This window comes from Macadamia integrifolia, chromosome 1 (assembly GCF_013358625.1).
Source record: "Macadamia integrifolia cultivar HAES 741 chromosome 1, SCU_Mint_v3, whole genome shotgun sequence".
Taxonomy (NCBI): Eukaryota; Viridiplantae; Streptophyta; class Magnoliopsida; order Proteales; family Proteaceae; genus Macadamia; species Macadamia integrifolia.
In genome coordinates this window covers 1,824,809-1,850,133 of record NC_056557.1, presented here as the reverse complement: position 1 = coordinate 1,850,133, position 25,325 = coordinate 1,824,809, and the positions used below count along the sequence as shown (strand labels likewise).

The following is a 25,325-nucleotide window of genomic DNA, read 5'->3' as shown; positions in this document are numbered from 1 at the left end:
ACCACCAAGGGCTTGGAAGGATGGTATTTCATTGAGTTCGTTCTACTGCCTATACAAATAGTAAATATGAGTTGTGGCAGACGAGAAGTGAAATGGTAATCAAAAGAATACAATAAAATGAAAAGAAAAAAAAATGATAAGGGTAAAGGAACTCACCTTCAACCACTTTCCATGCTTTTTCAGAGTTTGAGACTTGATGAATGAAATGCATGTGGGGTTCACAACCACAGACCCACCGCATCCTTCCAAGTCCACCACAATGCCGAGCAAGAGCAACCTTTTGAGGAAGATGGAGTTCACAAACCTTTGTGTAATGTTTAGTTATCCCCATCAAACAATTACATAGGCTAAATAACATTTTTCCCCTATCAAGAAGGTGCAGCAAAATAACTTGAAAAAATAGATAATGGTTAATGCCATGGGAGACACATGCTACACAGTACAATGTAATCTAGAAAACCAATGCATGCTAAAGTGAAGGTTTAGAAAACTGAGGCCACAAAGTTAATTGAAGCTCATTCCCAGAGAAGAGTGAAAATCCTAAAAGGAATTTAAAGGGGTCGAATAATTGCAGGGCAGTGATTTAGTAAGAAAATTAAGAAGTTGCGGTTGACCATTTCATCAGTTAAAATAGGGATTACAATGGAATTTATGATAGTACAGGTCCACTGGAGGAGGGGGTTGGCAGCGGGGTTGGATTGAGTTTGAGTTTGAATCCAACAGTTCAAAAACTCAGTAATACCAAGCCAACAGCAGTTTGAAATCACTTTCCATGAATATAAGGAACTTTAGAAGGAACCCTTTCCCTAAACATCAGCAAAGCTAGTTAAATAAAGAGGTGTCAAATACCTGGGAATGCCAGGCCTGATAAGAGCTTCTACTCAAATGAGCTACCTAACCTTGGTTTCAGGTAAATTTAGATCTGCCGTTGCATTCAGAAAAGGAAAAAAAAAAAAAAAAAGATTGATACCATGTTTATGTCTTGGTCCACTGGCACCTTCATAAAATCATACCAGTACATTCTTGGTTAGGGCATTACTACATACCAGGCTATGGAGTATGAAGGAGACCAATAACCACCAGCACTGAATTAACCAAACCACTCTCAACAGCCTGTTAGTACTTTTATACACAAAGCAGCGAATCAGTCTCCACTTGCACAGCCCCCACAACCGCAGTGCACGCATTCTATGACTTTCTCTTCCCTTAGGTGTTTGGGTACTCTACACATACAAGTGGTGGCAAAGTTGTGATCACGTGGCTGTATGCATCGTAGGCAGCAGAGCCGTTCATACCCTGACTGTAATTCAAACAAAAGTCCAAGATCAGCAGGGAAGCCTGAAACTGTCCAATATTTATTTGTAAGGAAATCATACAACCCATGGAATGGAAGGAAAAAAAGCGAAAAATGCACCTGATGCGAATTCATTAATCATACAGATGGGTGATGGCTTTATTTTTTCCTCTATCCATGTACAAAAAATTGTAACTAGAACATCTTACTACCAAAAAAAAAAAGTAACTAAAACATCTTCACAAATGCAAAAGGAAATTGGGACCTGTTTGTCCACATCTTCATCCTGTCACGTGTTGGTTTTTCAGTTCAACAGAGGCACATGTTAGAATAATGCCTTGAAAATTCTACAGCAAGTCATTCTGTATAGAACTCAATGAAGAAACAATGGTAATAGCTCTGTGTATGGTGGGCATACAATTGTGATAGGCCACTTCATTTGACATGTGGCCTTTACAAGTATCCAGGAAATTCCCAGTGCACCCAACAGTCAGGGGTAGGCCTAAAATTACTCAAGGAGAAGTGGTGAGAAAATACATGAATAACATAGAACCAGTAACAATGAAGGCTTTGTATAGAGCTAATTGGAGAAAAAGGATCCATGTAGCCAACCGCATTTAATTGAGATAAGGCTGAGTTGAGTTGAGTATTGGCTGAAATAGAAACCAATAAACTCATTTTAAAGAACATCCATAATCTCATCTTAAAGAACATCCAAAACCAAACTATCTAATCGGTAAAAAGGTATTTTAGTTTAAAAATCACACCTCATATTGTATTTTAGTTTAAACTCATCTTAGAAAAGTCCAATGCATTTTGACATGTTTGCTCAATTGAATAATTTAGCTAAACTTAGAAATTTTGACCTAACATGGCATTTGCTTACTTCAAAGAAAAATTCCAAATTGCAAGTCATTTTCAGCTTTAGTATATTATTTACACAGGATTCATCATTTTCAATGGAACACTACATGGTCATCGAATTCCAGCCCTCATTGATGCAATCTCACAAATAATGGTTTTGGTCAACAGTAGCAAATATTTTGGATTTAGATGCAGCATAAATATTGCCTTCAGAAATAATTACCCTCAACTCTCCATTAAATGAGTTTCATGGTTAAAATAAGATGCTTAAGGACAACTGAACTTTTGACTGGTCAATCTATTGTAGGTTCAACGATTAACAGTATGGAAGAAAAAAGAATTGATAACAGTGGAGATGTATGGGATTGGATGCAAGAATGGCAAATGACATTCCAGTCAACCCTAAATCAACCGCAACAGCTTCATCAATGAAGAATAATCCATTCAGAGGTTTTCAAGCTTCCACAAAAGAGTTGACAATTGTACCTTGAAAGAAAATTCCATTTTCTACAGAAAACACTAAAAAGAAAAGGACTTCACTGAGAAATAGGATCATCTCTGCTCAAGATGTTTTTGACTTACAGCCCAACCAGCTACCATACTAACTGTAGATCTAGTCAATGAATCATATTGTCAGTGCAAGTGAGAGGACACCCTATCCCCAAAGTCTACATAAGAATATAGGTAGTGAAAACACTGCCATTGTATTTACTGATTCAGGATTTATTGTTTAAAAAACATAATGTGATATTACCTATTTGCTTATATCCATATTTCAATAGGTCATATATGCACCTTAGATGGCCTACCACTGACTCACAATTTGACAGCGGCAAATTCTATTCACCTTGAACACAACAAGAACAGTTCACTGAAACAAACAAAATCAAAGATCTAGGTCTGATGTGGTGATGTAGAACATCACTGCAATGGTAACAAGATCTGCTCAATACCCTGCTGGATGCATTAGTGACCTACGGTCATACACCCACCTGGAGAAATCAATGTGAAGAATGTGCAAGAAATAGGAGCAACTGGTGAACATACAGAAAGATGTGTTGGGGTAAAATGCATAAACCAATCCTAGAACTCTTAAATTATTAAAAACCTACAACTTAAATACTATACAATACAATTCCAAAGTGTAAATTTAGATGCCGTAGGTGACTTGACTGCTGTTTGATGATGAAGGTATCTATTACTGGTGTTAAGTACTCAAGAAACATAATGGCTTAAACTCTCATAATAGTTCTGAAAGAAGAAATTAAGAATCCTGAAAGGTTCAGGACTAAGGAACAAGGCAAACACTACAGGAAAAATAAAAATGTGAAAGGAGCTACGCAATAGAAGATATATTAAATGAGATGCCAGAGCAAACCACCTTCTTCCATTTTGCAATAAGATTGCGGTCAGCATAGCCTTGTTCCAAGCAGAACTCATAAAGCTCCTCAGATATTTCCCTCCTTCGGTAGTAAAGGTCATAAATATAGCGGCTCTTCTGATGTGCAATTTTAAAAATAGGCCACAATGCTTCACATTTTCTCTTCCCATCATGTGGGTCATTTTCAGCTGTCAATCAAACAAGTACATTACACCATTTATAACATGAAGGTTCAAGTAAATAGACATCAGCCTAACTTGCCAAAAAGATTGGTTACATAATTTTTTGGAATTGGCGCAAACTTAGGATACAAAGACCAGCTAATATGGCCAAGCAGGCACAGGTACATGGGAACATTACGGGTAACAGTTCCACACACTTTCTGAGCATGGAAGCAAGAAACTACATATAGCTGGAAATATGCATGTATGAAACTTAAAACCAAACATTAAGAATTCCGAATATAATAGTAAATTAAAAAGTCTATAATGTGAAAGTTTAAAAAGGAAGCACTCAGAATAAGACCGGTCTATAGTTTCTGTTTGCAAGCATGGGAAAATGCAGTAAAATGGATATATATTTGGAGCATCGGACAGATCTCCCACACTAATACCATTTTATGTCATGTCTGACAAGGATATTTTGGATGGATTGAAGAGTCCAGGTTTCACAGATAAAAAGAGACCAACCTTCTCTCATTTTCCCCTCAAGCTCACGAAGAGTTGGCTCAATCAACTCCCACCCAGTTGGGTATTTGATACGGTTTGTCTTTACCTTTGGCATCCTTCCAACTGCACTTTCAGCACTGAAATAAGACCAGTAAGAGTTACTGGGTATGATTCTAGTTTATTTTCCTTTTAATCAGACCTCATAGTTTATCAAAACAGTAGAAATCTACAGGATACAAATGCTTTGAGCTGAATAAATATGAGGATATGAAATAGAACCTATGCTTGAACAGAAAAATATGAGTTTATGTCAACTCAAAATTACCAACTACTCCTTAATAAACCTATGCTTGAATAGAGTAAATGTCACTCGCAGGGCAAGAGAAAGAGAACATGAGTCAACAACCTTTACTACTCTTGAAAACATCTCAAAGTCCTGATGAAGAGGGGATCCCCTACGAGAAGGCAATGGCACCATGACCCTTCACCTTCTCAAAAGTTCTTATATTTCCTCTAAACTTGGCTTATAATTTCCCAAACTCTTGAACAAGAAATTTCTTGCCAAAGTCCCCCTTCCCCCAAGTATAGTAGTAATATCCAGGAAGGAAAAAGAAAATGCACCCCCCCCCCCTTTTTTTCTCTCACACAACACAATTGGACACATTCAATATCCTTGAAAGGATAACAAAAATACTAAGAAAGAATTGAAACAGATACAAAAGGAAATTTAGAGAACTAATTGAACGTCAACTCGTGGGCACCGATCAGAAAAGGCCGAGCAAGACTAAGAACCCAGAACAACTAGCCAGAAACTGTGAAGCAAAAGGAGGATCTTCACAGATACAGAACTTAACCCACACCAAAATCCTCTCGGAAGTCGGAACCCAATGACAGGAGAAATCGATGGACGCAGAAGGAAAAACGTTCCGATCAAGAAAACAGGGGGAACTACGGAATAGATTCAAGAGGAAAACTAAGAAAACAAAAAGAACATAAGAAATCCATAACATATACGTACTTAGTTAGGTTGCAGAAGAACTTACAAAGGTTTCTTTTCGACAACGGCGAGCGGGATCCTGCGGATGGACAGGAGTGTCTAAGGAGGGATTTCTTATTACTAGTTTTGAAGAATAAAAGCTCGAAACCTAAACGCTTGGGCAGGGTTTTAAATTTTAGAATCGGCATCCGTTTTAGGCAGTGTTTTAAAATTTGGAATCGGCGTCCGATTCGGTCAGGGTCGGTTATCAAAACTTGTTAATAATCGGACTGAATCATTGCAAATTGGTAGATCGGTCGATGCCGATTCCGATGTGAATCAGCCAATTCCCATATGCCAAGCTGATTCATCCACTCATGAAACCCTGCCTTATGGGGCACGTCCATGCCGCAGTAGCGGCTTTTCTCAGCGAAGGGTGTTCCTTGTTTGGTGAAATGGAAAGTTATAATCTCCTATATTTTTCCCTACTAGGTCACTGATGCTATGATGTGCGGGGGGTGTGGAAAACACAAAAGCCTATAAGATCACATAAGAAAACACCCACAAGAGTTAATTTCCCATTTCATGAGAGAGAATTTTTCGTTTGATAAGAGGCAAGTTGTTTATTTACATCCCACAAATCCCAAGTCCGCAAGGAAGATTTGGACACACATCCCAACACAGAAGTGCACCCAGATCCTTGCAGCTGCTGGATGAGCGCTGAGCCTCCGTGGCCCTGGAGAGGATGGGAGTCAAATCGGCTGATTCAACTAATCTGATTCTAATTTTTAAAATCTTGACTAGATTTGAAGGTCACCGAAAAGAGAGAATGTCAAGTTGGGCAGATAATAAAGAATCAAGAATGTACATAATTACAGCCCAAAGATATTTGGACCGCAGAAAATACTCTTCCAGGGAATATGAGGCAAAATTTAAGTATGGAAAACAGAAAAGTAGGAAAATAGGTTATCTATACACACCAAGGGGGCCATGAAGCCAAAAAAACGGTTACAATCAATCAAGAAACCCTTCGCAAGTATAAACCACCTTTGGTTTTCTTACTCCAGCTTCGAGCGATGAGAATTTCTGGTCAGATACAGCACCTGAGTCTTCACTGAATAGATATATGAAACGACCACCTCAGATCGACCTTCATTGTATTCGAGCCAATTCTAGATTTATAAGCTTCTTCTGCACGAACACTGAATTTGAATGGCTGACCACAGAGCTCCTCCATTTCATACACTTTCATGTGAGGTGGGCATCAATTTCAACCTGTATTCTCCTTGTGCAACCAGCAGAGTTACAGTTTTCTTACAATGGAGATTGGTAAATTTAATACAAATCTACACATACTATACAAATTTACATCTCTTTCGAATTTAACTAAAAGCTTCAAAAATGCCCGTGCCAAAAGATGACCCCCTCTCAAAAAAATACGGCCTGACCATGCCATCACATATCCGCACTGAACCATACCAGATTCGCATCGAGAGAAACCAGCATTTACCTTGAGTGCTCTGTACTTAACCAACAAAAGAGTCCATGGCAACGCCAACATCACACAGCTCTGATCTCTCAATTGCTTCGGTAAGCCTCAGTGCAATGGTGGCCTTATAAGTTGCCAAGTCGGCATTCTCCATGAGAACCTGTGCTCTTTGACGCTTTAGTGTAGCCGCCTCCAACAATCTTCTTGCAGAGTTGTTGGCTTCTTCAAATCGATGCTTGGCTGCCAAGACATCTTGTTCATCTGCCATGGCTTCATGTCCATTGAAAATGTGTTGTTAGTTGTCATATTAATGCATTGCTGCAAGTGATTGAAATTATAATGAACAAGTTGCACCCCTTTCCCCCTCCCCCTCTCCCAAAAAAAAAAAGAGAGATCCAATTTGAATTAAAACCAAGTCCAAAGCCTTGACAGTCGCCCAATGGTAGATAGTGACAGGGTGCACCAGTATGAACCAGATTATACAAATGCAACAGGAAAATGAAAGAAAACAATGGCATTGACAATGAACCTAACACCAAAGGCATTGTATTATTACGACTAAGATCTACCCGTTTAGCGGTGAAATCCACTGCACAGGTGCAAATCCAACTATCATAACACGGTGCAAAATGTATAACTTTCCCCAGAAATGGCTAAGCCGTATAAAGGGATCATTAGGCACTAGGTGAATAAAAAATACCTTTCAAAAAACTTGGCTGTTTTCCTCTCCCTCTCCCATATTGGTAACCCTTCCGCTTGAATGACCGTTTCTTTCGCAGAAATGGTTTTTGGATCAGTTCAGCTCTCCTCGGGGGATGACTCTGTTGTTAAGCAGCGAAGTTCATTATATGAAATCTTGCTTATTAGCATTCCAAAATTGGCAAAACATTTTCATATATTACAACCAAAAAAAAAAAAAAACAAAAAAAAAAAAAACAAAACAAACCTGACCAGGAGCTGTTTTCATATCAGAGATACTGGTTACAGCATAAGAATGTAGCAAAAACTGCACATAGTTGTTGGCATACTCAAATCATCTGTATTTTCTATGTTTTACTCTTAGATCTTCAGTTCATTTCTGTTGCAAAGCGTTAGGCTAGAACAACACATAAATTTTTCCACTAAGAAACATATTAATTGGGACCAAACATAATATTCATCCATAGTACATAAAAAACTACAGAACTACATCCAAAAGCTATAATTTGCTGCTTAGAATTGTCGACAACACTACAGGCTTAAACCTGAATGTGTGTATTTGAAAGGCATACAAGCTTTACTACATAAGTAGTAAGATGTATAACACCATTGCATAGAGCAAGCACCAACCCCATCCACATCTACTGCAGAAAACTACTTATGTAGATTTTACATCTTAGCCTAGTGGTAAAGGCTCTAGTGGTTGTTCTAATACCATCTATGCAGGGAACAAAGAAAGAGAAAGGTGAGTATAGTAGGATCTGTGAATCCCTGAAAAGTACTGGTTTTAGAACCCTTCTCACTTAGACATCATGGGTTTGAATCACTTCCAGCATATGCTTTCTTTACAAATCACAAGAAAATATTGGGTGCCACCTGTGCTTCTGAAGTTTGTTTCTGTTTCTAAACGGATGGTTGCTTCCAAAAGTCACTTTCTGCCATCTGATTGTCAACCCAACAAAATATATGTCTATATAGCATGCTCTGTGCAGCCAAATGTGCATATGTGGAAAGGAAAACGGGATTGATGTCTACAGGTAGGCTCGAAAGGTAAAAAATAACACAAAAAAAAAGAGGAAAAAGAACTACGAGACAAGAAATGATGTGGCAGTATAATATGAAAATCATGGACCAAGCGACAGCATGCCAGAACCATTGACTCAACATTCTCCTCTGAAATATAAAATCAAAAAGAATTTGTTTCTTCTGAAATAGGAGAGTGAGACACATTCTTTCGATTATACTTGAATATAAGTTGCAAATCTCCATCATTTTGAAGCTCATGCAAAACAGAAAGAAAAAGTAATGCAGGTCCTTGATATATCAAATTCTCTAGTTGGATAATAGACAAGTAAACAAATCCAGAGCTTGGGATGTTACATAAAAAAAGAGAATAGGAAGAAAAAAAAAATGCAAGAGAACCATATCTCATTTCTAACAGAATTTGCAAGTAAATTCTTGAAATATGTCGTCGATACATGTGGAGTAATTATTTACAATTATCAAGATTTTTGAAAGAACTTGTTTAAACTTAAAAGTCAATAAACCTGTACTTTCAATGTTACATCTTCAATCACCACACAACAATGGAAGTATGGAACCAACAACTATTGCAGAACATCAGAAATTTCTACGCCACAAGAATACACAAACAAGAAAGAAAGGTAGACCATTGTATGATGTCATAAATTTATAGTACATTGCCTTTACCTGGAAAACCCTAACAAGTGCTGAGCGTTTTTGCTTCCGCTTTTTGATCCAGTAATTGTAAATAGGTACCAATATTTCCCTCCTTCCCATATTTAAACAGAGATTGGCAGCTTTACTCTCATCAGCAACATCATCAGGACTGCAATATGCAGTTTTCTCAAACAAATCTATAATTTTCTCAAACTTATTTGCTGAGATATTTTCAGATCCATCATTCTCTCCACCATTAAACTCATTATTAAGAATGCTTAAGAATTCCTCATCATCAGATTGGATATCATAATTTGCTTCCCTCTTCATTAATGCCCTTGCCACTTCATCCTCTTTCATTGTGATGTACCTCTCAGGTTGCACAAAGGGAATACGAATGTTGTCACCATTTTCTGGTACTTCATGTACTCCAGGCACAGGGATTACTTTAAGAGAGGCAGTCTGCATGTTACGACCATAGCATTCCTTGTGAAGCTCCTTAAAGATCAACCACTCTCGTCTGTCCAAAAACTCTAACTTCCAACCATTTCCCCCTCCCCAAACCATGGCATGGGTGAAACGATTTGTTGTACTGGGCCTCATCATATTTTGTGCTTTATAGCAGTATCTCAAGGAACCATGTCTCCTAACAACAATTAACCACTCATTTGAAGTTGAGAATTCCAATGAAACATCAGCCCCCTCTTCCCTATAACATTTGTCTGGCTCAATAATCAATATGTTTGCACTGCAAGATAGTGAATCCATGTTTTGCCTCAATTCAACCAAGGTCGACTTTAACTCCTTCATATATTCTCCCAAACCATTACTGGTACAACTCCGCCGCCTGCGATTAGGTACAAGCAAAGAGAAGGACGGGCACCCAGCCACACTGCTAAGCAAATCAGTACCTACAACACTGCCGGAGCTTTGCGACTCTGAAATTGAAAGACTTCTACCTCTTACAGACCCCATGCGACTCCTCTTCTGAATACTGCGGGGATTCGATCCATACCTTCTAGATGCACCACGGCCAGAGGATTTGGGAGCTCCAGCAACAAAACCCACTTCTTTCTTTCCGGTATAAGTACTCTCAGAAGTCATAATCTCGCTTCCAGAAAGACCAACCTCACTAGAAATACACGACAGGCAACTTTGGCTGTCAGAGAATCTCCGTGCTTCTGTGTATAAACCCATCAGATACTGCAGCAGAACATTAGGTAGACAGCTGTGCCAGAGAAGCACTCTGGAGTGCAGATAAATAAAAGCACTGGGAACTGAAAGAAAATCCATTGAAAACAGAGGTGTAAAACAAGGGGCCTCGAAAATCTTGCAAATTCCAGATGCCAAGATATCATTTTCCTCTGTATCGCCGGATAGATTATCCTGTACACCAAACGCACACATAATACAGACGAAAAAAAAATTGCTAGAAAAGCGGAAAAGTTCAAGTCGCATAACATAGCAACATAATGGCATAATGGCATAATGGCAAATCTAAGAAAAACGACGATTTATCAAGATATAATTTCCACTTACCTGCAACAAGCGAATGCTGTTACGGGAGAAAGCAATGGCGATCGGCTTAGAGCACAAAAATGCAGAAAGTTCTGACAAACGCACCCTGTTCCGCGTCATGTAGCTCAGAATGGAATTCAAAAGGCAAGCAAACCGGCTAGTATTACCAACTGTAGGTTTAGTAACCACCAAAACCATATCTTCACTGGAGAAGCAGTTGAGCAGTAAATCTTGCTGTAGGAATCCACGAACCTGGCGTCCTTTGTTATCCTCGACAACTCGCATTTCCCTTGGTATAACTGTCGAAAAAGACCCAGTTCGTTTCTTTCTCCGCTGTTTACGAACAAAGGGAATTCCATACATACGATCCTCATAAACCCTGTCTCCGCCCCCTGAAGTTAATGAAGAAGAAGAGAACTTGTTTCCACCCAACCTCTGACGCTTTCGATGGTAAACATTGCCGTGCATTCTATCTACACTCGCATTTGTCATGGAAACCCCAGGTCCGTTGTTCATAGAACCTGGCGCCATTTCACCATCCAAATGTTTCACATCTACTCCTTCCCCCGATAAAGCATTATGGCAACCATCGTTCTTGCAACAGAGAACACCATCCGCATCACCAGAATGATCAAGCAGCCGAAACCATGGCTCACTATCCGAACCTTTGCCCTTCCCGCCAGCAGATTCCGACCCCAACCGTTTCCCAGATCTCAAAACCCTCACGCCATCCGCATCTTTCACAACTGATTTCGGCACAAAAACCCTAGTTGACCGTCTCATACCGACTGACGGCATGGGCGGCAGGTTCTGAAAGGTAAGAACACACGAAACTATCTTCTCCTCCCTCAAATCACAGAGTTCTTGAAGAAAACCTCGTGGTCTTAGATTCAGATGGTTTAAGTGTTCAACACACACTCCCATGCTCAGAGAAACGAAACAGCGAGGGAACCATCGACGCGAAAAGCTTGCAGATACAAGCCATTCAGCCCTGTGAAATTCTTCTTATATCTCTGAACAGAGAGAAAAGAAACAAAAATAACAAAACATGAGATATACTCAACGATCACGATGAACCACACCTGAAAAACTGCCATTAAAACACTCGTAACGGAATTGAAAATCAAAAACTAAGACCCATCCATTCATGGCGGACCAAGAATATCGAAATCGAAGTGAGATCGATAATATTTCTCAAATCTCACCTTCTTCCCTCTTCGTACCGAAGGCTATCAGTTTCAAAAGATTCACGTATTTCTTGTTGCAGAAGACTGACAGAAGATAGAGAGGGAGAGGGGGGGAAGATATCGCAGTCGCACACTCGACTGTACGTGTAAACCTTTCTAGGGTTTTATGAAAGAAGCTTTAAACAAAATGGGGTTAACCGTTCGCCGACATATGATCTCCGTCAGATTTAGATTGAACGGTTGATATCATCGGAAGGACGAAAGGGACGAAACTGTTCGAAGGCCCAAAGACTGGAGGTTTCCGTTCGATGAGAGATTTCATTTAAAAGACTAAAATAACCCTCAATTTCGTAGAACTTCTGGGGATTTACTGAGTCGTTTATGGGAATTTAGGATATTGTGAATGAAGTTTTACGTCTTTAGGTAGAAGTTTCTCTTTGTACTCTTGTAAGTTGTTTTTGGTATAAAGAGGGTTGGGCCTTGGAGAACGTAAAAGCTGACCCCTCTTTTTCTCCGGTATATCCAAAGGAAACTGAATAGTTTTCTTTTTTGGGTAAGAGAAAAAGTTACATAATAATACTTAAAACGTTCAAAGAAAACGAATACTTGAAAGTTTGAGAAATTTGACAAGTGTTCATGATTATTCCGCCACGTCGACGATTGATATGGTAATTTATTTTCATCCTGAAATATTTATGAAAATTTATGTTCAAATTGTATCGATCACCCTCTCATTTATTTCGATACGGGGCTACGTATTCAAAAAATATCATCTTTAATTGACTGGGTGTTTAATGAGTGATCCAACGGTTAAAAAAGCTTGGGATATACTTCTATGTATTGAGATGTATGTCTAAATCTTTTCCGTCATTGGCATCACTAGTTAAATGTTCAATTAATTGGAGAGGAGCTTGTTACTATTCAATTTTCAGTCTTACATGCAGTATGACCAAATTTATTTTGAGGTAAACCATTTTTTTCTCCTCTACTTTCATTAGTTTTTGTTATTTTATATATCATAGAAATAACATTATTTTCACAAAACAAACACCAAATCTTTTTAAAATTTTCGCCCTTACATTGTGATGGATTAATATTATCCAACATAAAGGGCAGGAGCAACCCACACAATAAGGAACCTCTTCTCCAATTGATTTCTTGACTATTAACATTCTAAGATTCAACTACATAATTATGATATATATATATATATATATAGTTGCATCTAACCCTACCCTCTATATGACTAGTTGGAGAGTATATTTTATTTTTGGGGGGAACTATCTATTTCTAATGACTGATTATTTTATAATAGAAAATACTTTTGAAGCGGGCTCAAGGAGTCTCCTATTTGGGATACATCAAGCAAAGCGGAGTGTGAATGAGGTTCTCATACTGCTCTCCATAGAGGAGAATCTCATCAGGCAAAATATAAATACATAAGCTTTAGAAGGGCATGTTGACACATAAAGATGCTGTTGATGTTTTTACCAAAGAAGAAAAAGACACTCAGGTAAAGCTTGACATGTCTAAATAGGAGTGAAACAAGAACAGGTTATCTTTTTCAAATAAAGGGCATGGGTGTCTTTTCACATGAGATCACTAACTTTGGCCATGCTATAGGGGTCAAACAGCGCTTGGTTAGATAAAAAATTTTAAAACCCCATCCCAACCATGAACTCCTTTAGTTAGGCTTATACCCAACCCAATATTGAAGTTGGACTGTAAAATCTCAGCCCAAGCCCAATCCAACCTTAATTGGCCTCAATGGGGCTGGCAACCACAAACCATACTTCTCAATACACAATCAAACAAAAGATGTGACAAAGATCAATTCAACAAAAAATCGCGATGATGCAAGCAGTGAGAGGGAATCAATACATCGAAGGAAACGAATTTATAAGACATAAAGAAATAAAAATAATTCTACAATCCAATAAGCGTAGATTATCACAATAGGTTATAATCCAGAAAATCCATTGTAACTTGCAATTTCCAAATTCCAGTATTATGCTCAATATTAAATGAATACCGATCAAAGATGTAAACAAAATATTAAGGGAGAAAATGGAAACTACATGTCTAGATTGTCAATTAAAGAACTTACTCTACAGATTTTATACTATCAATTAACAATTAAGGGGAAAAACACACACACACAAAAAAACCTTATAGTTAAAATTGTTTTCTTTTCAATTTTGTATATTTATTTGTGCATCTAAATGGAAGTGAAGATCAAGGAAAATAAGAGAGATGATAAGTAACCATGGAACAACACAGAGATACCACTTACGATGGTGATGTATTCGAGGATGCGCTTCGTATCTCTGATATAGATATAGTATTTAACCATTTATGATTTTCATAGTGAAATAAGAGAATGATGGATCTAAAAAAGGTAGAGAGAAGCATGCATATGATTCAATTGTGGTCATCTACAAAGAAGATAAGCAACGATCGCCTTGGATAAAAGGATGACCAAACGGGGGAAAATAACCCTAAAGCTAAGAAACGAAGTAAGACATGAGAAACCCTAATATGGCGTAAAAAATACAAGACCAACGGGCCAATGAGAGGGTGCACACCAATGGGGGGCAACATTGTCATTTCATAGCATGCATAATCTAAGTAATTCCTATGTCAAACTGCGAGGGTTCTTTTTCCCATAAAATATATATATTTACATAGATTTGGGTAGTCTCAGCCCAATGTTTCAACCTTAGCCAAGCCTCAACCTGATCTAGGATAAGAAATTTTATTGACATGCCCTCAAGACCAAAAATCATAGCCAATACCTTATTGAGTGTAGGGTGTGCCAAAGCTAATAGGGCCAAGCTTACACCCTAGGTCACGCTCTTGGATATATTTTTTTCCCCCTTTACCAAAATACCTCTCACTGAAGACCCGTTTGATTTTGTTTTTAGAAACATGTTTTCTGTTTTTTTTTTTTTTTTTTGTGCTCATAAACGGAAAAACACTCAAAAAACCATTTGATTTTTCTGTTTCATTGCACTTATTTTTTAAAGTAGAAATAGAAATTTATGCATATTTCTGTAAATAAAAATAGAAAAACAAGTCAACCTTATTTTTCTGTTTCTATAAACAAGTGGGAGGGGCAATTCAAAAAATCGTTTCTTAACCCAAAAACTGGAAGAAAAAAAAAACATTTCTATTGTTTCTATTAGTAACAACATAAACAAAATCAAACGGGCTTTGTGCCTCTCTTATTAAGCACTCTAGTTGATACAACTATAGGGCTATAAATATATTGGTAATATTTTTAAAGAGTGGTATTCATGTCGGTTTGTCACTTGTTTCCTCAGTGCCACTACCATCTTTTCTGAATTATATTTTTAATTAGCAACAAAACCATGTGGTCCTACATTCATTTTCCTCCCAAAATTCCGGATTTACAATCAGTCTTATTTTTCTCACTAAGCTTCAAAAATAATTAATCAGTCATCGTTAATAAGACTTTCAATTAACACTATTTTTTGGTGCGAATTTAGTAATTAAATTTAACACTAAACAAGTGGTAGGCAAATTATAGGCAGAAAACTAAGTAAGTGGGTTCCCTTTTTTTCCTTTTTGCCCAAAAAAAAAAAATCGATGAGAGTCGATTTTGTTTAAACACGGAAAGCACATCCCTCCACAGGAAAATGCTCATTATCCAATGTGATTTCAAATTTTGAACCTGCAAAATCCTATGTTGGCAATGAATGTTCCAAATATATGGTAAATAAGGGAAGACAATAAAATGATACTTAATTAATATAGATTTCTTTTCCTTTTTCCTGGCAAACAAACACATTCTTAAGGGATTTGGATGTAAAATTACTAAAATTTATGAAGAAATATGCTACCCACTAGTATGTCTACGTCTAGGCCTTCACATACTATGTGAAAAAACCGTGTTGTTCTGTGATGAAGATACTTATGTGCACTTGTTCGCTTGTAGTTGCCCTTATGGATAGTTTTCTCTTGTGCTAAATTTTAAAAATCAAACATGGAATGACTTAGAGTTGATATAATAATGTGAGGTGATGATTATAAAAAATTATACATTTTACTTTATTTTAAAATTAAACCGTCAAAATTTTGTAAACAATGTTTTTTTTTTTTTTTGTTGGTAGAATTTGTAAACAATGTAAATGAATAGTAGACATATTGCACAGTATATTTTGTGGATATTTTATAAAATTCAGAACTATGCATATTAGTTCAAATTTAATGTGTATCAAATTAATTAGCAAAATTTTACAAAAGGAAGAGCTGTTGTATGGATAAACCTTACTTGTTTATGCAACAAGACTCTCTGATCATATTTTTGTCTTGATAACTTAGAGTTCCCTATCATCATAATAATATTTATGCATTTTGGTATACCAATGGTCGATGCCTTACATTAGCCAGAGATTCTAAGAGGATATATTGACAATGAACGGATGAAATGATAAGTTGGGAGACACTTTTGTAAATAATTTATAAATTTATTTATACATTATTAAATAATTGCATTTCAAAGAGTTTTATAGTAGTTAAAAAAAAGAAAAAAAGTTTTATGTTTAACTTATGGTCAAGAAAGTTGGAACTGCTGACCACCATTGCAATAAATCAATCAATGGCCTTTCACGATGATTTTCTGTGTTAATTTCGAGAGAAGATACAAGGGATTTGGAGAACGAAGACCCTTTCTCCAACACAGAGACAACGCAGCAAATCTCTATGATTTATAGCTTTCAGAAATTGAACTCCCAAGTTAGAATATTAGGTTCTGGAAGTGTGTAATGGTTGTATTCTACCGTTGGATTCACAGGTAAAGAAGGAACGAAGGAGAGACGTTGCAGGAGACAGGCTGAGACCGTTGAAGAGAGTTGTCACTGTACTCGGCGCGACGGTGAGGTTGCTTCGTTGGGGCTTAGTGGTCGTGGGTTCGAATCGAAAAACAATCGCTCCGCAAATTTACACAAATACCCCTACTAATCCATTTATTTCCCTTTTTCTTTTATTGACAAGTATTTCCACGGGATTTTCCAGACGGATATTGATAACAGAGTGACCGGAGAGGACAGCGGAGGTTGTCTTGTTCGGTTCGGCCCAACTCTTAACGGACATCGTGGCTGAAAAATTTCGCTTTCCGGTTCTATAAATTTATATCAGACATTTCAAGAATTTTCTTGTCGGGGTTTTGAAATTCCATTATTTGCTTAAATGGAAGCGGCCTGCGTTGGAGCAGCAGTCAGGTTTTCATTTTCGGACGTTTCCAATAGATGCAGGAGACATTTCACGGTTAGAAATGGCGGAGCGAAAACTTTTCGCTTACGCGCCGCCATTCGAGCGCAGCAGGTTATCAATGTTCTTGATTTTGATATTTCCCCGATACATTAAACTAGGTTTTGTAATCTCCCATGTGAATTCTAACTTGGTTGTCGAATTTTCGTGTTACAATTGCTAACTTTTCTATGTTTGGTTGTTGTGTTGTTGATTGAACGTTTCGGATGGATTTTATGTGTGTCTCTGTGCCTTTTTTCTCTCTAATTTATTGATTTTTTCTGCTGTTTGGATTGGTTTTTGCGATTAATAATGGGAAAAATAACGGAACTAGCTTAGTGTGGTTAGTTGGAGGATGACACCCAGGAATATCAGGGGCTTTGGACTGTAAGTTTATGTTCAATTCTTTTTGTCCAATTCAGATACCGATCAGAACCTTAGATTGAATCTGACAATAAGTGGTTGGCTGAGGAACATCAGTGCAAAACTAGATTTGTTGGACTCAAGAGTTCAACATGTGACATGAGATATAAGTATTTTTTTTCCTTCCCCTTGACCATCCTTTTCCTTTCATTAATCATTGAAAAGAAGATAAATACGAACGGCTATATCGGCATCTGTTAATGTGTATGGATTCATTAAAACTCTAAATGGATTTTCTCATGGCAATAATTGTGAAACTTAGCTGGAATAAGGCTTAATTTGATCTGAATTGAGAACATCCTGAAAAATGCTCCGTTAAGTACAAAGATTCCTCCATAATTAAAATAATATTAGTTCTGATTTTTTTCTTTGGACATTTTTGCAGTCCAAATCCAATGATGTATCTGCTACACTTTCTCCGTCAAGTGATTCTGCTGTTGATGCCCTTAAAATCAAGGAGTGGGAAGTTGGAAGATTCCAAGATGAAATAGCAGCCAGCCAGGGTATCAATATTAGAAGGCGTCCTCCTACTGGCCCCCCTTTGCACTATGTTGGTCCATTTGAGTTCCGCTTACAGAATGAGGGCAACACTCCTCGTAACATTCTAGAGGAAATAATATGGAACAAGGATGTGGAAGTCTCACAAGCAAGTCCACAAATGCAGTTTTGGGATCATTTTAATTCTGTATATGTAATGGTTGCCTCATAATTTTGATTTCGATTTTTTTTCCCTTCCCCCAGTTAAAAGAGAGAACTCCTCTGTCTGCGCTGAAGAAAGCTATCGATAATGCTCCTCCTGCTAGAGACTTTGTTGGGGCTTTGAGGGCATCTCATCAGCGAACTGGTTTACCAGCCTTAATTGCTGAAGTGAAGAAGGCTTCTCCGAGCCGAGGAGTGTTAAGAGAGGATTTTGATCCGGTAAAATCTGCTACATAGGCCAAATTTTCTTGGATTTTGTGTCTGTTTTGCTATTCTCCACTTACTTCAATCTTTCTACCCTTCAACTTTGATGGAAGTACTCTTCACAAAACTTTATCACCCTTTTTCCAATTCTATCTCTGAGTGTCTATGAAACTGAAGGGTAGAAAGATTGAAGTAAGTGAACTGAATTGAAAAACATATCTTCAACTTACTGTATTTATTTGGATTTTTTCTCTCTCAACTCATGTCCTTCATTTGGTCATTAAACAGGTTGAAATAGCTAAAGCTTATGAGAAGGGTGGGGCAGCATGCCTTAGTGTTCTGACAGATTCTAAATACTTCCAGGTAATATTGTCTGCTTGAGATAGCTATTGCTAGATCTCCTCTTTTTTTTTTTTAATGGGAGGAAGGGGAGGTTAAGGGTTGGTGTAGTGAGCTGAATACGAGTCTTATTTGTTTTCCAGGGGAGCTTTGAAAATCTGGGGATCATACGTGATGCTGGAGTAAAGGTTTGCCTCATTAAATGTCATATATGCTGCTTTATCTGTACCTGTTACATTTGTTCTTTAACAATTTGTTTCCCTGACTTGGACGAAAAATACAGTGCCCTCTTCTCTGCAAAGAATTCATCATTGATGCCTGGCAAATTTTCTATGCTCGAACAAAAGGGGCAGATGCAGTTCTTTTGATTGCCGCTGTGTTGCCTGATCATGACATTGGGTACATGATTAAGATATGCAAAATTCTTGGGTTGGCTGCACTAGTTGAGGTATCAGGAATTTTTTTCCCTTGTTTTAACTGACTTTATTCCTTTTGTTATCAAACTGGATTTGATTCCACATTTATTTGTCGAAGCAAAGTTGGGTTTATTTATTCAAGATTAAATACGAACTCTAACTGGCTTTGGGTCTTCAAATTTAGTTCACTCTTTTTGTCCATTGCATTAGGTTCTTCATATTTTTATTGCTTCTATGTTATTGCTGGCCAAGTTTCCCTATTTGCTTCATTTCAAGATCTGGGCTTTGAATATTTAAAATTTTGATTCAGGTCCTTATTTTCATCCCTTATTTTGTGAAAAATATTTCAACATATATATATATATATATATATATGAAAATGAAGTTGCACTATTGCAACATGTTGATCACAGGTTCGAACTTGGAAGCAGCCTCTCCTGCGGAGTGGGGGGTAAGGCTGCCTACACTTGCCCCTTCCAGACCCTACAGTAGCGGGAGCCTTTTGCACTGGGTTGCTCTATATATAAAAATGAAGAAAGTAAAAGGAAGCTTCAGAACGACTACTAAGAATCATCGTATAATCAAGCAAAAGAAATCTGAGAAGATCAATTGTGACAAACATTTGTGATGTTAGGGTTCACTTTACCCTTAAATGTCGCTGGGAAGTAAAACTCTGCGTCATATATAATACATCATTCGACATACATAGACTAGGCTTGAACTTTGATCTTTCACGTAAAAGTTCTGAAGAAATGGTTATTGCCCCAACTTTCGAACACTTCTCTGATTAAATCATCATTAGACCTTCTAATCCTTCATGCTTGTTCAGATGCATCAATGTATGCCATTATTGATGCTTTTGCATATATTGAATTTCAAAGATCACTTCTAGAAGAAAGAGAAAGAAACCAGGACTTACTGGGTTTCTCTTTTAACAAAGAGTTGGATCTTTTTTTTGTTATAAAACATTGTCAATTTATTATTATTACATTTCTGACAAATTTGTTGCAAATGGTGATGCATTGCCATATTTCAATTGAAAATGTCATAATTAAAACCATAATTTCCAACAAGGAAGCTTTTAGAAAAAAAAAAAGTTTTAGCTTACTAGTGAAAAAATTAGTTCTTGACTTGATCTTTCATGTGCTTTAGTAAATATTAAATTTATTGCCATCATCTGTCTAAATCAAGGCATAGGTTAATCATGCTGAAGTTAGACTTAATTTGCTTGCAAGGAAAAAAGAAATCTCCCTTTTGCCAAATTATTATTGTTAACTATTTTAATTTCTTTTTGTTTTTTATTATTATTATTTTTTTTTATGCAAAGGTGCACAATGAGAGAGAAATGGATCGTGTGTTAGGAATTGAGGGGGTTGAACTTATTGGCATCAACAACCGTGACCTTGGTAATATTTGCTCCTTACAGAATTTTCTTATGTTGTTGAACACCAATTATTTAAGACCTTGTTAAAGTTATTCCTTTACAGCTTGCAATTTCTGCCATGTGGAGGGCTGATTTAGCAGCTGCATATATTTATTGAATGTGTTATGGATTGGACAAGTTTCAAATTTGCTGCCCATCTCAAGTGTGACTCACTGTTCTTACAATAGCTTTACTTGCATTTTGTTCTTTGGAAATTCATATCTGTTTTCAAGTTGCTTTGGGATCTACCTATAGCCACCTGCCATTTTGTTAACTATGTTTACACCTTAGTGGCTTCTCCATTACCCTCTAGCTCGATCATTCCTTCGTATTTTTTCTTGTTATGGGTCGCCATCCTTTAATGGACTTTTACTAAATCTTTTCTAAGTCGATTGTCTCTAAATACGTTGACAAAAATGTCATCTTGTTCTCATCCACATTTTCCTGCGTGCCACGTTATTTTGGCAATGACAGAACCTGCATTAGTACGAGGACAAGAGGAAGAAAGAAGAGAGTCGTTGAAGAGAAGAAGATGAGAGAAGAGAGAACACAACCCACGGTTTGAGTAATTAGAAGAATACTGAAACCCTGGGGTGGGGGATCTATTTATAATAAACAAAGAAGCATTTACAACCTAAACTTGGGTCCACACCCTAGAACCGTCTTAAAGAACTTAAGAATATAATAAATAAAGGCTGTGACAATACCCTTAACTTAAAGAACTGACAATACCCTCAAGGAACTGACACACACACACACACATCCCCATAAGTTGACATTACGTAACACTTCCCCTCAAGCTGGAGCATATATATAACCCATGCCCGGCTTGGAACACCCTTGGAAAAACACACTTCGAAACAAAGCTTGGGTAAACAAGTCTCCAAGCTAATTACGCAAGCTAACAAATGGAGTGGAAATCAACTTCTTCATTACCGCATCCTGAACAAAATGACAGCCTATTTCAATATGCTTATTCCTCTCATGAAAGACTGAGTTACTAGCAATGTAAATAACTGCCTGGTTACCACAAAACATGTTCATAGATTTGCTGCCAGAAAAACAAGTTCCTGAACAAAGGATCTAAGACGCATCAACTTAGTTGCAGTGTGAGTCGTTGCTTAATACTCAGCTTCAGCACTAGACTAAGCTACTGTAGTTTGCTTTTTACTCCTCCATGTAACAAGATTACCTCCAACAAAAGTACAATAGCCTATAGTAGATCTATAATCACATCAGCATTAGAATGACCAATAATATTGGTCTGTTACGACGATAATATTTCCCTGGAACTCCCTTGTTATATCTAAGTATGACATGCTGCCTCCTAATACACAGCTGTAGGAAGTCATGTATCCATATAATATTTGGTCTCAAAGTAAATTGTTAGTTTTGGATTCCCTGCAGAAACATTTGAGGTTGATATTTGTAATACAAGGAATCTTCTGAAGGGAGAACATGGACAAGTGATCCTACAAAAGGACATAATTGTAAGTGATCTTTTCACTTATTTAATTTTTATCTAGTGGGGCTATATTTGTCATAAGATTAAAAATCTTCCTTTAACTTTGGGGTGAGGAGGAGGGATGCTGAATTGTAATTTTTATGTTTTAATGGTATGCATTTTACTCTTCTCTTCAGGTGGTTGGGGAGTCGGGTTTGTTTTCTCCAGATGACATAGCTTATGTGCAAGAAGCTGGAGTTAAAGCGGTAAGCAAAATTTTAGATATCTGTAAATCTTCTAATACCTTTCCTTCAAACGTTTTTTCTGGTGCATTAGTTTTATATTTTAGAGAAGCAAATTTCTTTGCATTCATGTCTACCAATAACGCGAAATTCATTTATTACAAGGATTAGTGGATCTACTTAGGGATCAGTGGATTGGATCTGTTTCAGCCCAGGCTGATTTGTTCCCAGTTTCAACTTGGATCGACAATCCTAACATATTTCACTAAAAGATCAGTCAGGGATGGATCAACCTATCCAATTCCAATCCTGGATCCTGATCTCCTTGTACTGAGTTTACCTGGTCCAGCTGAGCCTGGTTAGTTGAATTCATTGTCTGCCGCAGCCTTCAAAACATGTGGACTTCACCATGTGAAAACATTCACATCCAATATGACCAATTGACCTGCCTCCAGCATCTTTTATGGTTCAATCAGTGAACTGGGTCTTAGGACACTGATTGTTCTACTGAGATGGCATATAGCTAAGGTTAGGCCAGGGTAGAAACTTTATTCATTCTTGATCTGTGACCATTACATGTATGATAACTGGAACTGTATTTTTGCATACCATATGCTTGAAGGCATGCCTAGCATTTCTGTGGTCATTCAAATCTGTGACAAATGCTTGTGTTTATAGTTGTTCTAAGGTGAAAATATATTCTTGTTTCTTGTAGGTTTTGGTTGGTGAGTCCATTGTGAAACAAAGTGATCCTAGGGAAGGAATAACACAGCTTTTTGGTAAAGATATTTCTTTATGAACCATGAGCATCTTTTGTCCTCCCTTCCATTCTCCTTTCAATTTTTTCCCTCAATCCTACCTTATGGATTAATTATATTGGAGAATAGTTTAAATAGCAAATCCCAAGGAAAGCTTCAACTTTACTGTTTTCAAGTGGAGACAGTTACCCACCTAAGATGAGATATTTATTGTATTGCTATTTATTACTATTAATATTAATATTATTGTTGTTATTTTTTTTTTTCCCCTTCAACTAAGATTTATAGGTTTAAAGAGAAAGAGAAAAATTGTATACATCAAATAAAATGGGTAGTAGGTGGCTACATGATGCCCTTGTTACTGTTCTGGCCCTCAATTTTGCCATGTGGAAGATGATTTGGTTGAGCCCTTGGATTTTACTGGGGTTTGATGCATACGTGTTCATGCATGGTGTATATTCCATTTTACAGAGAACCCTACTTATCTATACATGCGATTGGTAGTTTGGTACCCACTTACAATACGCTGGGCATTTCAAGTCCATGTGGCTGAAATCAAGTTGCATTGCCAGTCAGCAAGTTAACCAGTCTTATTAAATTACGGGGTAAGATATTGTTGCTTGGTTGCGTAGTGCAGGGGCCAATGAGAGTGCAGCGGCAATATGAATGAGATTTTTTCTGTCAAAAAAATAAACATGAATGAGATTTTTGACTTCATAGAGTAGGGTGGTTACTTTGCATGTTTTTATGTCTAAGCATGGGATCATGCAACCAGGCAGTTTTCTTTTTCCTTAAATTATATGATAAGTTATTAAGTTTTATTTCACACCAATAGTTGGTAAGTCATTCAATGACAAATTTATTAAAAAAGAAAAAATTTATTAATTGAGGAAGATAAGATAGAACATTAATGTCAAGATTAACAAAACTACTTATTTTACCACGTGATAGTGTTTGGTGGTTCAACTTTATGAACTTCATTGTCTATGTTCTAGCTAATCATGGGTTAAATTTCAAACGAATCTGAATTTTCCAAGTATAGCTGTAGATTTAAAATTACTTGAAAATATAAGACAATTGCTATATTGTCTATCATTTAAATTGAGATTGATCTTTACGGACAAAAAAAAGGGAAAATTGAGATTGATCACCAAATTTAACATATTATTTACTCAAGAATTTCGTCATATATTCAAAGGCTAGAATGATCAATTTATCTGTCCAACAATGGAAACTAAGTGAAAAAAGGTGTTAGTATGAGAGTATCATGACGGTTTCTATGTAGGAAACATTATCTTCTTTTTTCTTTCCACAAAAATTTCTTATACAATATTACTTTTTAAGCTCTATGGAAGGCAAATTTGGTCAAACTGATTGCTAAATGGGAGTTTCTTCTTAACTAAATCACATGTTAAAATTTAAGTCCAATCAATATAAAATGTAACAAGAAAGGACAAAGAGGGGTTGGGTTGTGATTCATAAATCTTATGATTTTTGATAAAAAAATTTCAAACTATGAAGAGGATTTGTGAGATAATTGTTGTCTTCTTCCCTTGCTAAACAAGTACTAGCAAATAGAAAAGTTCACTCGTCTTGTCAACCCTATGAATCACTACCCACCCACCCATCCATATATCAGACTGGCAAAGAAAAAAATCCAAAAAGTTAGAAAAAATTTCTTAATCCATTTAAGATATTGAGCAAGTTGTTGTTGTTTTTTTCTTCTCTTTTCTTTTCTTCTTCTTTCTTTTTTTTAGTTTTCCTTCGGCCATAGCTGTTAGAGTTCATCCATTTTCTAGGGTCATTATTATAACGAAGGTCCTACCCCTATTGTACGATATCGATAATATTCTATTATTCGATAGTATCCTTTAGACACCATATTCTTCCTTGACTGTATGTATGAGTTTACATAAAAGAGGTTGCGAATGTTAAAATTTATTTGAAAAATTACCATATTACTAGGAACTAGATTTTTCTACCAAATTATCTGCTCATTCTTTTGTTTAATCCAATTATCCAAAACAAAAGATATAATATTGAAATGTCATACACAATGCATGCTTTGTGGTAACCCCTCATCTATAATATATTTTTATTTTTTTTTCCCTAGATCATCCCCATAAAAATGTTGAAAGGTGTGGTTAATTGTGTGAACACACATGAGATTGATGATCATAACAAGTTCAATAATGGAAGGGAGAATTGTACAACTGTACACTGGTACAACGCACGTGATAAACATTTTATTTGAAAAATAGTATAAGATAAAAATGTCAAATAAGTGCTTGAAAATCGTTTGCAGCCATTGCACCGATGCAATGAGCATCAGGTGGCTGGGAACTCCTTG

At 36.9% G+C, this 25,325-nt stretch overlaps 3 protein-coding genes across 4 annotated transcripts; 1 reads left to right on the top strand and 2 right to left on the bottom strand.

The window, feature by feature from the left end:
* Window positions 1–974: 974 nt before the first annotated feature.
* LOC122077842 (protein BUD31 homolog 2-like) lies at window positions 975–5,388 on the bottom strand. Its single transcript, XM_042643748.1, has 4 exons — window positions 5,251–5,388; window positions 4,229–4,344; window positions 3,540–3,727; window positions 975–1,300 (listed from the first exon to the last, which is right to left on the bottom strand). The coding sequence occupies exons 2-4, from the start codon at window positions 4,320–4,322 to the stop codon at window positions 1,145–1,147; spliced, it is 438 nt and encodes a 145-aa protein (XP_042499682.1). The 5' UTR covers window positions 4,323–4,344; window positions 5,251–5,388; the 3' UTR covers window positions 975–1,144.
* A 618-nt stretch (window positions 5,389–6,006) lies between these two features.
* LOC122077827 lies at window positions 6,007–11,932 on the bottom strand. 2 transcript variants are annotated; one of them, XM_042643729.1, is made up of 5 exons: window positions 11,775–11,932; window positions 10,591–11,582; window positions 9,082–10,437; window positions 7,373–7,493; window positions 6,007–6,942 (listed from the first exon to the last, which is right to left on the bottom strand). In XM_042643729.1, exons 2-5 carry the CDS (start codon window positions 11,491–11,493, stop codon window positions 6,710–6,712), a joined length of 2,613 nt encoding a protein of 870 aa, XP_042499663.1. In that variant the 5' UTR covers window positions 11,494–11,582; window positions 11,775–11,932; the 3' UTR covers window positions 6,007–6,709. The 2 variants fall into 2 exon arrangements, with proteins under 2 accessions (XP_042499663.1, XP_042499670.1); XM_042643736.1 differs by having other exon boundaries at window positions 10,591–11,904.
* A 4,471-nt stretch (window positions 11,933–16,403) lies between these two features.
* On the top strand, window positions 16,404–23,230 carry LOC122074548 (indole-3-glycerol phosphate synthase, chloroplastic-like). Its single transcript, XM_042639456.1, has 10 exons — window positions 16,404–17,102; window positions 17,836–18,096; window positions 18,192–18,368; window positions 18,642–18,716; window positions 18,836–18,880; window positions 18,976–19,140; window positions 20,436–20,514; window positions 21,939–22,021; window positions 22,173–22,241; window positions 22,933–23,230. Exons 1-10 carry the CDS (start codon window positions 16,968–16,970, stop codon window positions 23,014–23,016), a joined length of 1,173 nt encoding a protein of 390 aa, XP_042495390.1. The 5' UTR covers window positions 16,404–16,967; the 3' UTR covers window positions 23,017–23,230.
* Window positions 23,231–25,325: the final 2,095 nt, after the last annotated feature.

Excerpts from the sequence above, each read along its gene's own strand:
- LOC122077842 (XM_042643748.1), bottom strand. The coding sequence starts at position 4,322 with ATGCCAAAGGTAAAGACAAACCGTATCAAATACCCAACTGGGTGGGAG. Across the intron at positions 3,728-4,228 it reads TGAGGGGAAAATGAGAGAAG|CTGAAAATGACCCACATGAT; the intron begins GTTGGTCTCTTT and ends TTTGATTGACAG. Across the intron at positions 1,301-3,539 it reads TTATTGCAAAATGGAAGAAG|TCAGGGTATGAACGGCTCTG; the intron begins GTGGTTTGCTCT and ends TTTGAATTACAG.
- LOC122077827 (XM_042643729.1), bottom strand. The coding sequence starts at position 11,493 with ATGGGAGTGTGTGTTGAACACTTAAACCATCTGAATCTAAGACCACGA. Across the intron at positions 7,494-9,081 it reads CACTTGTTAGGGTTTTCCAG|AGTCATCCCCCGAGGAGAGC; the intron begins GTAAAGGCAATG and ends GCTTAACAACAG. Across the intron at positions 6,943-7,372 it reads ACAGCCAAGTTTTTTGAAAG|CCATGGCAGATGAACAAGAT; the intron begins GTATTTTTTATT and ends ATGGACATGAAG.
- LOC122074548 (XM_042639456.1), top strand. The coding sequence starts at position 16,968 with ATGGAAGCGGCCTGCGTTGGAGCAGCAGTCAGGTTTTCATTTTCGGAC. Across the intron at positions 17,103-17,835 it reads CCGCCATTCGAGCGCAGCAG|TCCAAATCCAATGATGTATC; the intron begins GTTATCAATGTT and ends ACATTTTTGCAG. Across the intron at positions 18,717-18,835 it reads CAGATTCTAAATACTTCCAG|GGGAGCTTTGAAAATCTGGG; the intron begins GTAATATTGTCT and ends TTTGTTTTCCAG.